This window comes from Citrus sinensis, chromosome 6 (assembly GCF_022201045.2).
Source record: "Citrus sinensis cultivar Valencia sweet orange chromosome 6, DVS_A1.0, whole genome shotgun sequence".
Classification (NCBI taxonomy): domain Eukaryota; kingdom Viridiplantae; phylum Streptophyta; class Magnoliopsida; order Sapindales; family Rutaceae; genus Citrus; species Citrus sinensis.
In genome coordinates, this window is record NC_068561.1 from 12,284,015 (window position 1) to 12,297,749 (window position 13,735).

General features: G+C 40.0%; 2 protein-coding genes across 2 annotated transcripts; both read right to left on the reverse strand.

The window, feature by feature from the left end:
* Positions 1-2,010: 2,010 nt before the first annotated feature.
* On the reverse strand, positions 2,011-3,503 carry LOC107177349 (uncharacterized). Its single transcript, XM_015531038.2, has 2 exons — positions 3,287-3,503; positions 2,011-3,176 (listed from the first exon to the last, which is right to left on the reverse strand). Exons 1-2 carry the CDS (start codon positions 3,501-3,503, stop codon positions 2,011-2,013), a joined length of 1,383 nt encoding a protein of 460 aa, XP_015386524.2.
* Positions 3,504-11,020: 7,517 nt separating this feature from the next.
* Positions 11,021-12,030, reverse strand: LOC127903099 (uncharacterized). The gene has a single exon (XM_052443761.1). The coding sequence runs from the start codon at positions 12,028-12,030 to the stop codon at positions 11,488-11,490; it is 543 nt and encodes a 180-aa protein (XP_052299721.1). The 3' UTR covers positions 11,021-11,487.
* Positions 12,031-13,735: the final 1,705 nt, after the last annotated feature.

The following is a 13,735-nucleotide window of genomic DNA, read 5'->3' on the forward strand; positions in this document are numbered from 1 at the left end:
CTTTTGCGATGTGTGGATGATGAGGAGGCAGATTATGTACTAAGGGAGATTCATGAAGGAATTTGCAGCAATCACTCGAGAGCAAGAACTTTAGCCTTCAAGGCACTCCGGCAAGGGTACTTCTGGCCAACCATGCACCAGGATGCAAAAAAGATGGCAAAAAACTGTAAAATGTGCCAAAGCTTCTCTGAGGTCCCCACACAACCCCTAGAAAAGCTGACCACTATGACATCCCCATGGCCTTTTGAACAATGGAGAATCGACCTGATTGGTCCGTTACCGAAAGGTCGAGGAGCGGCAACCCATGCAATTGTAACAGTAGACTACTTCACAAAGTGGATAGAGGTGGGGGTCCTTAGCCAAATCACGGAGAGAAAGACAACGGATTTTATCTGGAAGAATATCATCTGCAGATACGGAATCCCTTATACCATCATCACCGATAATGGGAGGCAGTTTGACAACAACAACTTCAGAGAGTTCTGCCAAAACCTAGGGGTGGACCTGAAGTTCTGCACCCCCGCACACCCCCAGGCAAACGGACAAGTGGAAGCAGCCAACAAAATGGTAAAGAAACTCCTGAAGATTAGACTAGGAGAGAAGAAAGGAGCTTGGGTGGACGAGCTACCAGGGGTATTGTGGGCTTACCGGACAACTCACAAAACCGCTACAGGGGAAACCCCGTTTGCCTTAGCTTTTGGTCATGAGGCGGTAGTCCCAGCAGAAATTGGAGTAGGAACACACCGGACGGAATACTTCAATGAGGAGCAAAATGGCGAGCAGATCTGCTTGAGTCTAGACTTGCTGGAGGAGAAGAGGGAAGGGGCTTCGCAGAAAGTGGCCCAGTGTCAGCAAAGGGTCACGCGTTATTACAACAAGAACGTACGCGTGAGGCAGTTCCGAACAGAAGACTAGGTGCTCAGGAAGGTGAGCCAAAACACTAGGAATCCCAACCATGGAGCTCTTGGTCCGAAATGGGAAGGCCCGTACAGGGTGATACGAGCAACTGGACCAGGAGCCTACAAGCTGGCGTATCCAGACGGACGAGAGGTGAAGAGGTCGTGGAACGCCGAGCACTTGAAAAAGTACTTCCAGTAAGCAAAGTGCTATACTAGTTTTCATTTTGATAAGTTATTTCTGTTATGAGCACGGTGATTTGTGACACACACATATATCCCACACTTCTGTAACGCATTCAAAATTCAATAAAGATGAATTTAGTATGGAACCCTTCTGCTAGCAAGCCCATTAAATGCTTACTAAGGCAAGAAAGTGCATGTTTCTGCTCGGTCAACGAAAGACCAGCAGCTAAAACTTCGAAAAATCTACTAAGGCAACAAAGTGCCTGTTTCTACTCGGTCAACGAAAGATCAGCAGCTAAAGCTTCGAAAAATCTACTAAGGCAACAAAGTGCCTGTTTCTGCTCGGTCAACGAAAGACCAGCTGCTAAAGCTTCGAAATACTACTAAGGCAACAAAGTGCCTGTTTTTGCTCGGTCAACGAAAGACCAGCAACTAAAGCTTCGAAAATTCTACTAAGGCAAGTAAGTGCCTGCTTCTGCTTGATCAACAAAAGACCAGCAGTTAAATTCTGAAAAATTTTACTAAGGCAAGTAAGTGCCTACTTCTGCTCGGTCAACGAAAGACCAGCAACTAATTTCTCAAAATTTTACTAAGGCAAGTAAGTGCCTTCTTCGGCTCGGTCAAGGAAAGGCCAACAACAAACTCTACGAAAGTTTCTCTAAGGGAAGCAAATGCCTGCTCCTACTTGGTCATCAATAAACTAGTAGATAATTTTACAAAAATGGTGATCAGGCAAATAAATGCCTATTCCTGCTCGGTCCACCAAAGAACCAGCAGGCAAAATTAGATAAATTGTCAAGTTAATTTGCAAAAAACAATCCATGAGCAAACACCAGACAAGAGAGCCAATGGAAAGCAGCTAGAAATTTTATAAATGATTAATTGTTTACAAGACTAATGGAACTTTAAAATCTATACAAAAATAGACCTAAGGATTAGGAAGGTCGACAGCTTCAGCAGGTGAAGGATCAGCTATCTCAGGAGGTGGAAGATCAGCAATACTGGGAGGAGGCGGCACAGACCCTTGTCCCACTTCAAAAGCACGTCCCCCAGCTCCCCCCTCCTGCACCCCATCCAAAGGAGCCTCCGCCTGATCCTGCTCACCCTGTTCCTTATCTCCTTGGCCAACCTCAGCCATATACCTCTCCACTCCAGCCTCCAGTTTGCTCATGTCTAGTTCGGGATATTCTTCCTTGAGCACGGACTTAATGCACTTATAGCTGAAAGCAACTCCAGAGTCGTACTCGGCATCCAGCCGATCATCCACGTCAGTGGATTTGCCCTTCGCTTCGGCCAGCTGTTCCTCCAGGGATTTGATTTCTCCCTCAAGGACGGTCCTCAGAGTATCCCTTTCACTTTGGGTAGTCTGAAGATCAGACTTCAAGTCACCCAACTCGCCCTCAAGCTTAGAGGTAGTGGACTCAGCAATCGCAACTTTCTCCTCCAACTCCGTAACCTGCTTGTTTAGCTCGGCTAGCTTCTCCTTCGACCGATCAGCAGACTCGACCTGCTTCTTTAAGTCCTGATTTTCAGCTTGGAGTTTCCTTTCATGGCGCGTGACCCTGTTCTTGTAGCAGGAAACTATGGTAGCCAACTTGAAGGAGACCCTCTGGACAGAACCAGCCAATTCATTGAGATTCATACTCTCAATGTCTTGGACCATTTTCGGTCCCACTGACTTCCCATAATCCCTCTGATACGGGGTCAAGTAATCACCCTGATCACGAGCCGGAAGAGGGGAAGATCGATCCCCGGAGCGAGTGCTGACCTCAGAACTTTTTTCAGTAACTTTCTCCCCACCACTCTTACGAGGTGGGGGAGGGAGCAGAGCAGGAACATGAGCCTTGGAAGGGCCGACGCTGGACTTCTTTGGAGGAGGAGGAGGAGGATTGCTGGAGCTGCTCGAAGTCCGACCACGCTTTTTGGTCATAGCGCTGAGAATCTTGCTATCCATCCCAACAGCTATGTCGACTAAACCCGAGCCAACCAGATTGGTTGACGACATGAGGTCTTGGCAAGTAGACGCGTTCAATAGAGCCGTTTCCACCTGAAGCAAAGGTCGATCCTCAAGCCCCCCGATCAAACCCCACGACTCTGAAATAGCAAAGAAGGTTAAAGAACCCAATAAGTGGCAGTCTGATTAAGAATTTAGGCAAAAAATGAACGACCTGGGGTGACAAAATGTGTTGGAAGGTAAATATCACCACCCAACGAATGAGCTGCAGGACACCAACTTCCCCCAGCAAAGAAGAATTTGTTCTTCCAATTTTTGCACGAAGAGGGGAAGCCGGTGATTGGTTTCCTCTTCGCAGAGCTCGACATGAAATAATACCAGCCTGCTTCCTTCGGGCTGCTGCTCAGCTGGTATAGATGCTTCACTTCAACAAGGGAGTGCTCCTCTGATCCACACCTCTCCCACATCACTAACCGTTACAAGGGGCCAGGATAGACGTAAGCCCAGATATGCAATGGACATGCTCATTTAGGCCCATACTCAGGTCAGAATCTCCATATAAGAAAATGGCACCTCAGGTCCGCCCCAGCAAACAAAAGACCAGATGAGAAGCTCTCCGGGTTGGTGAGATTTGACCATCAGTTTCTACTCTTCACTCATTTCACTCGCCAGACCAGAAACTGAGGGACTGGTGTTGAGTACATAAAAGCACCAGGTCGGCCATGTTACTATTTCCGCCCCGGCACGGATCGCTTCAGCCAAAGTGATATGAGCAGAACACGGGGGCTAACATGAGCCGACCAGAGATGAATACAACCAGGGAAACATACCGACCAGAGGTATATACTGAGCCGGCACTCATCCCCAGAAAAGCGGGAACACGATCCCACAGAATCGCGGTAGTTGCGATTTTCCCAGAACCGTTGAAGGAAACGCGAGATCCACGTTTACCCACAATGTAACAGTTAGAGTCCCATGAGGGGCTGCCACTACCCGAAAAAGGTGGGATGAAGGGCAAACGGAAACGTGGGGACAGCGGCTATAAAAGAAGAAGAAATCGATGAAGAGGGGGACAGAAAAATGGTGAGGGGGAAAACGCTGCCAAATTGCAACCAGGCCATTTCCTTACAAATTTCTAACAAACTTCTTGAATCCAAATTACATTGTTTTCCTGTAAACACCTTGTGCTAACTTAGGCATCGAAGGGTTTACGCCGGCAAAACCACCGGCGTCTCTGACCCATTTTTGTGAACGCAGGTCTAGTGAGAGAAAGGAGGGTGATTCCAGCCTTAGTGATTCGAGCAAACAGTCGATAACATAAGCGTTGGTGAAAGAATCTGGTCGGTCCAAGGGCGAGTAGATTTCAGCATCAACAGGTAATATTGTCTTTGTACAGTCAACTAACGGTCAATGTTAAAGTTAACTGACGGTAGGGGATTTTTTACAAATAAACAAATTCTCGCCATCTACTTGCAACAAGCCCAAACTTCAGGAGAGGTTTTTAAAAATTACCCTTTAATTAATTGAATAATTTTTTAATCATAATTAATTGAAAATTTATGGGAAAAAAGTAAGGGAGTTGCCATAAACTTTTAATTAATTCTTAAAATAATTTTAGAAATGATTAAAAATTAAAATGCAAAATGTATGTATGTATATTGCATTTTAATTTTTGAAAAATAAATTCTGAATTTTTTTTCAGAATTAATTGAATATTTATAAATATTCCCTTAATTTTTTTCCACAATTTATTAATTAGGAATAAAAAATAAATCCTTTAATTAAATAACTAAAGGTATTCATATTCAAAACGTCAAACAACCATTAAGGGTAAAATGGTAAGATTAGCAAAAAGAAATTACACTTGGGAAGATTTAGATGTATTTTAAAATATCTTAAAAGTTTCAATTAGTTTTGTTAAATAACAGGAGAGTTTCCCATTTTTTCCCCCTAATTACAAATCAAGAAACTCAAGCAGTTCGGATGGCGCGCCTGATCCTGATTTCCAAAGAAGAACATCATCAACCAGGTGTAGTTCTTCTCAAAGAAGTATGAAAAAAACATGGCCAGGCATGACAGACTTTCTACACACGCAATTGCTTCCATGCTCCAAGAAAGCCCACGAATTTCTGCTTTATTAGTAGCAGTGCCCAAATGTTGGAGTTTCGTTTCTTTATTAGTAGGATTGTTGCAAATTTGTTATGGCATACAAATTAAACATTCTGCCTTCCGGTACAATTCGAGAAAGCCCAACTCTTCCTTCCATATCTCTCTCTGAATACCCTCTTATATATGCCAAAGTTTCTTTTAATTTTTCAGTACAAAACTCAGGGTAGTGCTTGTTAATTCACAGGAGAGTCAACTGGCTAAGCAAGGAATATGAGGTGAGGTTGATTGTTTGTTTTGTGCTTTTTAACATAATAAAAAGATCAGAAATTCCTTATAATTCCCACTCTTTTGATTGAGAGAAATTTTTGAGTTGCTAACGATGGCCTACCTGTTCATAAAAAAAAAAAAAAATACTGATTTTAGCATAACATACTCTACATGGATTTAAATATCAATCACTTAATAAATGACGTACTAGCTAGATATTATAAATAATATAGACCCACCATTAATCAGACGCTAAATCATATAGACAGACTTCAGAGGACTTGAAAGCATTTAACACGATGCTCAACTCTTTTCCAAGAATTGTCTTTGGCTGTGAAAATATGGAAGCTGCTTGTAATCATTACCGGATGAATCATAACCAAAACCATAGTTTAAAAAAATTATTAAGGACATAAGTGATAGAAACAAATTCTAAAACAAGAAGAAAATATGATTCTGCATTTTTTTATTAAAAACCTTCTTTCCGTCTTTTTTTTTTTTTTTTTACCCAAAAAGATTAATTTGGTGTCAGTTTATAACCATTCGTAAAGTTATTCACTTCACCTATAAGATCAGTTACAGATAGTATTATTTAATTACTAAAATAACTAATGATAAAATGTAAATAATTGTTTTCTTGTTCTTTATGTAAAGTGTAAACCGTTCTCCTCCCTGCACTCACCATTATTGCAATTCTTTCTTTCCTCAAAAGTTAACAATATTATGAACAATTTTGAAAAGCATGAAACTGTCACTCTATTATTATTATTATTTGGTTGCTTTCTGAGAATTTTGTTGATCTTTCAGGTTATGAGAAACCATTTGACCATCACAGTCGGCGGATCAAATGGCCAAGCCAGTTCTAATACCTGTACGTTCTCTCTTGTTTTAGCACTGCTACTTGCATCTGTAGGAGCGTAATGACGCCATTCCGTTAGTTTGATGTTGAATTTTATTTCCGTTTGTTAATTGATTTGAGCAATGTGGTGTCTAATGTGCTTGCTTTTGATCTAGTGGTTGTGAGGGTTTTAATAAGTAAGGGGTCGAGAGAAGTGAACTTTTTGATAGATTACTACAGGTGATCAACTTTTTCTTCAACTCTACTTCTTACATATTCCAAACACTACCACATAAATCATCGCATTATATATTTATTTACTGTTGTTCCACTTTGAGTGTGCACTCTTACAACAACGTATTTGCACCAAAATATTATTTTGAGGGGCAGAAATAATCTTAAGAACAGTGCTCAGCACACCTTGACTTTTTTTTTTTCTTCTTCGGCATCTTATTTATTATCTTAATTCTTCTACAACAAAAAGCTCAATATATAGCACCTAATTGCTATATGAACGAAAAAACATCATGAAAATAGATATGAACGAAAGAACATCATGAAAATAGTAAAAACTCGCAAAACAAACTCATATACGGTCTTCTCATATATTGATAGAATAGAAGAAGCTTTCTGGGACGAGATCAGAGTTTTACAGCCAGGGGGCGAGATCAGAGTTTCTAAGTAAGCAATTTCTTCCATTTTCGCAAAATGGAAGACTGAAGAGGAGAGTCCTCAGAATAAAGAGAACACTTTGATAAAAGGATTTTGGGAGGACTGTTTTCGGCGGTATGTTCATATTGCAATACAGCAAATCCGGGATCGGAGATCAGAGAGAGCCATTGCTTGCATACACACGCAGCAGTGACTTGACGGGCAATATTGAAAGCACCTCAACTAAGACGTCGTGAGGGAAATTTGACATTGTTTTCCTAGGAAGCTTTGCATGGCAGATTGGCCTTGCAGCTCAGTTATTTTTGTTGTTTAAATATGAGGTGATAACTTTGTTAGGGCAAGTCAAAATATACAGTGTATATCTATAAGTACTCTGATTCCTCAAAATTTTCACAATCCTATTGCGTAAGAATTTAGAGTCCTTCTGTGCGTGAATTTAGAATCCATGTGTGGGAGAAGAAAATCCCACATTTTTTAGTGCATGTGTTGTATGACTTATTTAATGATTATAAGTGTTTGTTTAATCCCATAAGCTCTTGTCATAATTTTTGTTGTTATTTGGTTGTTTTTCTAATAGAGCTTTTGAAGTTTAAATAAACTATTTTATCTTTACTAACAAAATCTCGAATTTTGCGCTTTTGAGAGTAGAGGTTGAAAAACTTTTTTTAAATGTTAAAATATCTAAAATATTTTCTATTTATTTGACAATCTTATTTTATTCTTTTCATAACACAACTTTAAAAAATTTGCTTATTAATGTTGGAGGATTAACAATTAAAACACACAAAAAACACAGTATTTTATTTCTTCAACAACACTCCTCACCAATTACAACTCTTATTTTTCACTCTCTACACCTTAGAGATTTTGCTGCTTCACTTGATGTTTAAACCAAAGGGGAGAGGGGGTATTTATACATGAAACAAACTAATCATAACCATTCATTTATTCAACTAATAAACAAATCCTCACCATCCATTAAAACATACCACTCACCAACTTCACCAACCACACCTAACACAAATAATTCAAACCTCACCAACCATACCTACTCATAGAACCTTCCATGAGTTGGGCTTGATTTATTCATCTTGGATCAAGTTTATGATCCAACACCTCCCCTTAAACTTGATCCTGTGACACCAAGCAAACTTCTGAATCTTACAAAGTCTTCTTGCTTGAGTGGCTTAGTGAAGATATCAGCTGCTTGATCTTGTAATTTTACATACTTGATTTGCACTTCTTTTCTTGCAATACACTCTCTTATGAAATGATAGCGAGTGTCTATGTGTTTACTTCGATCATGAAAGACTGGATTCTTGGATAGGGCAATTGCTGATTTGTTATCAACACAAATCTCGGTTGGCTCTTCTTGTACAAAACTCAACTCTTTCAGCAAATTTCTGAGCCAAATTGCATGACAAACACTTGATGTGGCAGCTACATATTCAGCTTCACAGGTGGATAGCGTGACAATTGGTTGCTTCTTTGACATCCATGTGAAAGCAGTATCTCCCATGAAGAACACAAATCTCGTGGTGCTCTTTCGATCATCTACATCTCCACCCCAATCGCTATCGCTATATCCAACAAGCTTGTAGTCATTAGAAAATGAGTATAGCAAGCCAAAATTAGTTGTACCTTTAATGTAGCGAAGGATTCTTTTTGCAGCTTTAAAATGGGTGGTCTTTGGATTCTCCATGTATCGGCTCACAAGTCCAACAGCATAAAGGATATCTGGTCTTGTGCATGTCAAATAACGTAGGCTTCCAACGAAACTTTTAAAGAATGTTGGATCTATATCTTCGCCTTCATCATGTTTGGATAACTTAACTCTGCATTCCACTGGCGTGCTTATAGGCTTACAATCATTCATCTTGAACTTCTTGAGAATCTCCTTTGCATAGCTTTCTTGGGAGATAAATATGCCTTTTGTCCTTTTGCTTGACTTCAATGCCGAGGTAATATGCCATCAGTCCGATGTCAGTCATCTCGAACTCTTTGATCATTACTCTTTTGAACTCTTCAAACAAGCTTGGATTACTTCCAGTGAAGATGAGATCATCCACATACAGGCACACAATCAAAATATCTCCATCCTTTTCTTTGACGTAGAGAGCATGCTCATATGGGCATTTGGTGAAGCCTTTCTCTTGAAAATACTTGTCAATTCTGCTATTCCGTGCCCTTGGTGCTTGCTTTAACTCGTAAAGAGCTTTCTTCAATCTCAAAACTTTGTCTTCATGTCCTATCACCACATAGCCTAATGGTTGTTCGATGTAAACTTCTTCTTCAAGGAATCCATTCAAGAAAGCAGACTTCACATTCATTTGAAAAATCTTCCACTTGTTCTGAGCAGCCAAAGAAATAATAAATCTAATAGTTTCAAGTCGAGCTACAGGAGCAAATACCTCGTCATAGTCTATGCCAGCCTTTTGACTATAGCCTTTTGCAACTAGCCTCGCCTTGTGCCTTTCAATTTCTCCCTTCGCATTTCTTTTTGTTTTATACACCCATTTGACATCAATCGCCTTGTGACCTTTTGGAAGAGTAGTAAGCTCCCAAGTATCATTCTTCACAATGGCTTTGATTTCTTCATCCATTGCAATTCTCCACTTCTCATCTAGTGCAGCTTCTTGGAAGTTGACTGGCTCACAATCAGCAAAGAGGCAAAAGAGAGTAAGATTATCATGTCTCTCAGTTACCTCATAGAGATCTTGAAGACTCCTTGTACGTTCTTCTGTTCTTTCATTTAAGAAAGACGGCGGTGAATTCCCGCATGTGGTTGGTGCTGGTGAGATAGGTGGAGTGGCAGGCTCTTGTTATTCGTTTACTTGTTTTATCTGTGTATGATCATCTTCTTCAATGGGAAAGAAGTTGAAGTCATCCACACCAGAGCCAAAATCTCATTCTCCTTCTTCATAAAAAATTACATCTCGACTGATCACGATCTTTCCGTTGTTTGGATTGTAAAGCTTGTATCCTTTGGAGTTGTTGTCGTAGCCGATGAAGATGAACTGCTCACTTTTGTCATCCAGCTTGGCTCTACTTTCGTCTGGTACATGTACATGGGCAATGCTTCCGAAAACTCTTAGATGGGTGATGCCAGGTTTTCTTCCACTCCAAGCTTCTTGTGGCGTCTTGCCCCACACGCTTCTTGTTGGAGATCGATTAGATAAGTAGATTGCACATGCAACTGCTTCAGCCCAAAATTCTTTAGGTAGCCTCTTACTCTTAAGCATGCTTCTTGCCATGTCGAGGATGGTTCTGTTCTTCCTTTCTGCAACACCATTTTGTTGGGGGGATCTTGGAACTGTCAAAGGGCGTCGAATTCCATTTGCTTCACAAAACTCTAAAAATTCTTTGGAAGTGAACTCTCCACCTCGATCAGATCTCATGGCTTTAATCTGGCATCCACTTTCTTTTTCAACTGCAGCTTTAAACTTCTTGAAAGCTTCAAAGACTTCTGATTTTTGCTTTAAAAAATATACCTAAGTTTTTCTTGAAAAATCATCTATAAAAAGAAGGAAGTAGTTACTTTTACCAAGGGAGTTTGGCTTGAATGGACCGCACACATCAGTATGAATGAGCTCGAGTGGCTTCTGAGCTCTTGAGTTTGACTCATTTGGAAAGCTCTTTCTGAACTGCTTGCCAAGTAAACATCCTTCACAAAGTTGATCAGGGTGATTGATGTATGGTAAGCCTTTCACCATGTTCTTCTTAGATAGTAGCTCCAGTCCTCCAAAGTTGAGATGCCCATATCGAAGATGCCAAGTCCAGGATTGATCTTTGTGACAGACTTTGAGACATTTTGCAACATCATTTTGAATATTTAAAGGAAACATTCTATTCTTTGACATTCTCACTTTTGTAATTAGATTTCCTTTGTCATCTCTTAGAAAAAGACTATAATCTTTTAAGTGAATATCATAGCCCTTTTCTAAAAGTTGACCTAAACTAAGAATGTTGCTTTTCATATTGGGCACATAGTAAACATTCGAAATTATTTGGTGGCTACCATCTTTTGCACGAAAAAGAATGTTACCTCTACCCTTCACTAGTACTTTTGAATCATCTCCAAAAGTGACACTACCATTCACAAATTCACTTAGTTGCACGAACATGCTTCTGTTTCCACTCATATGATTGCTAGCACCTGTGTCAAGATACCATGTATTTTCTTGACCTCCACTTGTGTCATTGCGTGCTAGTAAAAGTGTGCCATCTTCACCATTTTTCTCTTCAGCATAGTTCACTCTCTCTTCAATTCTGGTGCTTGGAGCTCTGCATTCTGAAGCATAATGCCCAAACTTTTGACAATTATAGCACTGTACTTGGGATTTGTCATACCTCGATCTTGAATTGCCTCTGCCTCGTCCTCTGGTTGAGCTTTCTCCTTTGGCATAATTGGAGTTGTTGTTGTTGAAATTCCAACCTCGTCCATGACCACGACCTCTACCTCGTCCTCGACCTCTACCTCGGACATAGTGCCTTCTCTCGTTGTCGGAGCTTTCTTCTCTTTTCTTTGGATTGACTTCCATCTTGAGAAGTTGTTCTTCGATTCCTTACTTCTTTTTTTGTTTTTCTTCATAGGCTTGCAACCTTCCTTGAAGTTGCTCGATCGTCATATCCTCCAGATCTCTTGTTTCTTCAATTGTCACAACAATATGATCAAACTTCGAGTCTACTGATCGAAGTATCTTTTCAATGATCCTTACCTCTTTTAACTCCTCGCCATTTCTTTTTAATTCATTGAAAACGGTCACAACTCGAGTAAAGTAGTCAGAAATTGACTTCGATGCCTTCATGTGTAAGGACTCAAATTCTCCTCGTAATGTTTGGAGACGAACCTTCTTAACTTGCTCCGCTCCTTTGTAAGAGGTCTCTAGTTTCTCCCATGCTTCTTTTGAGGAGGTTGTACCAGCAATCTTTTCAAAAGCATCTTCATCTAATGATTGAAAGATGAGATACTTTGCTTTATTCTCTTTCTTCTTCAAGTCTTTTAAATTCTCCTTCTGCGCCGCAGTTAAAGTGGCTTCATTTTCTGGCACAATAAAGCCTTTCTCCACGACATTCCATACATCATGTGCACCCAATAGAGCCTTCATTTTAATACTCCAATTGTCAAACTTACTTCCCTTTAATTGTGGAACTTGAAATGACATCATACCATCGTTTGTCATAACTCACAAATTGAGTGAGAATTTGGAGATTCTGAATGCATAGATGGATCCGGCACGTCGAAAAACCTTGGGAAGGACTTGAGTCAACTTTCGGTCAACGGTCAACGGTCAACGCTGGTCAACGGTCAACGTCGGTCAACGGTCAACACCGGCTTGGTAGTCTCGGTTCGGTCCGGATTGGTTCAGCTCGAGTTGGCTCGGTTCGACTTGATTCGGTTCAGCTCGGCTCGGCTTGGTTCAGTTCGGCTCAGCTTGGTTCAACTCGGTGAGTCGACTCAGCTTCAGGACAGAAAACTTCCGGCGGCAAGTGTGGGCGCGTCTGGTCTCAGATCGGGATGAGTTTTGCGGCGTCACGTTCCTCTCGTCGAGATCTTCGATTTGATATGCTATATGACTATATATAGCATCAAGCACTAGCTCTGATACCACTTTGTTGGAGGATTAACAATTAAAACACACAAAAAACACACTATTTTATTTCTTCAACAACACTCCTCACCAATTACAACTCTTATTTTTCACTCTCTACACTTTAGAGATTTTGCTGCTTCACTTAATGTTTAAACCAAAGGGGAGAGGGGGTATTTATACATTAAACAAACTAATCATAACCATTCATTTATTCAACTAATAAACAAATCCTCACCATCCATTAAAACCTACCACTCACCAACTTCACCAACCACACCTAACACAAATAATTCAAATCTCACCAACCATACCTACTCATGGAACCTTCCATGAGTTGGGCTTGATTTATTCATCTTGGATCAAGTTTATGATCCAACAAGTAATTTCATAAATTTTAAATAAAAACTTTTATTGATAACCAAACAACTAAAATTTTTTTGGTAAAAGTTCTATTTGTAAAAACTCTACTTAAATAAGATATACTTGAAAAGTTGTACCAAATAGAGTCTTAATCCCAAATTGATATGGGGTCAGCAACTTAATTAGTTCTCTTTAGGAAAAATATTAGAGCAGTAGAGGTGCGTATACATGAAGAATTATAGACCAACAATGGAGCCAAGAGCTAGCAAGCAAATGAGAGCTGCTAATAAACCTCCGGTCGCGATTGGAAGCCTGATAAACAACAAGGATAACGGTCGTAATCTCAACAAATAAAGAAAGCTTGCGACCCAGATAAGATCGCAAAGGCCAATCACCATTGCAGTCTCTAAAAACACCTCCTCAAGCTGCTAAAGCCGGATTGCAAACGTTAAACATACTGTATTTGGTACTGTTAATATTGTTGCACAAAATTTTCTCTTAAAAAGAAAAAAAAAATCTAACAACTTGTAAACGAACTTGACTCAAAATTTTCTTCATTGTCATGCATTTTTGTGCAATTATCACCACTTCAAATCCTCTTTAATTAATCAGTACATGCCTCGAGTTATCACTTGGAATGTGAAAATGTCACGCTTTAATTTCCCTACAAGAGTATGTTTTTTCTTTAAGGAAAAATATCCACCGTCCACCTGATTTTGTCCACTTTTTTAAAAATACACAAATCTTAATTTTTTTGGTTGCGCTCCACCTAAACTTATCATTTTTTCACATTTTCACCTCTGTTCACAAACCGTTAAGACGTTGCTGACATCATAAGGATAAAATGATAATTTCACTT

Excerpts from the sequence above, each read along its gene's own strand:
- LOC107177349 (XM_015531038.2), bottom strand. The coding sequence starts at position 3,503 with ATGTGGGAGAGGTGTGGATCAGAGGAGCACTCCCTTGTTGAAGTGAAG. Across the intron at positions 3,177-3,286 it reads TGCAGCTCATTCGTTGGGTG|AGTCGTGGGGTTTGATCGGG; the intron begins GTGATATTTACC and ends TTGCTATTTCAG.
- LOC127903099 (XM_052443761.1), bottom strand. The coding sequence starts at position 12,030 with ATGAAGGCTCTATTGGGTGCACATGATGTATGGAATGTCGTGGAGAAA.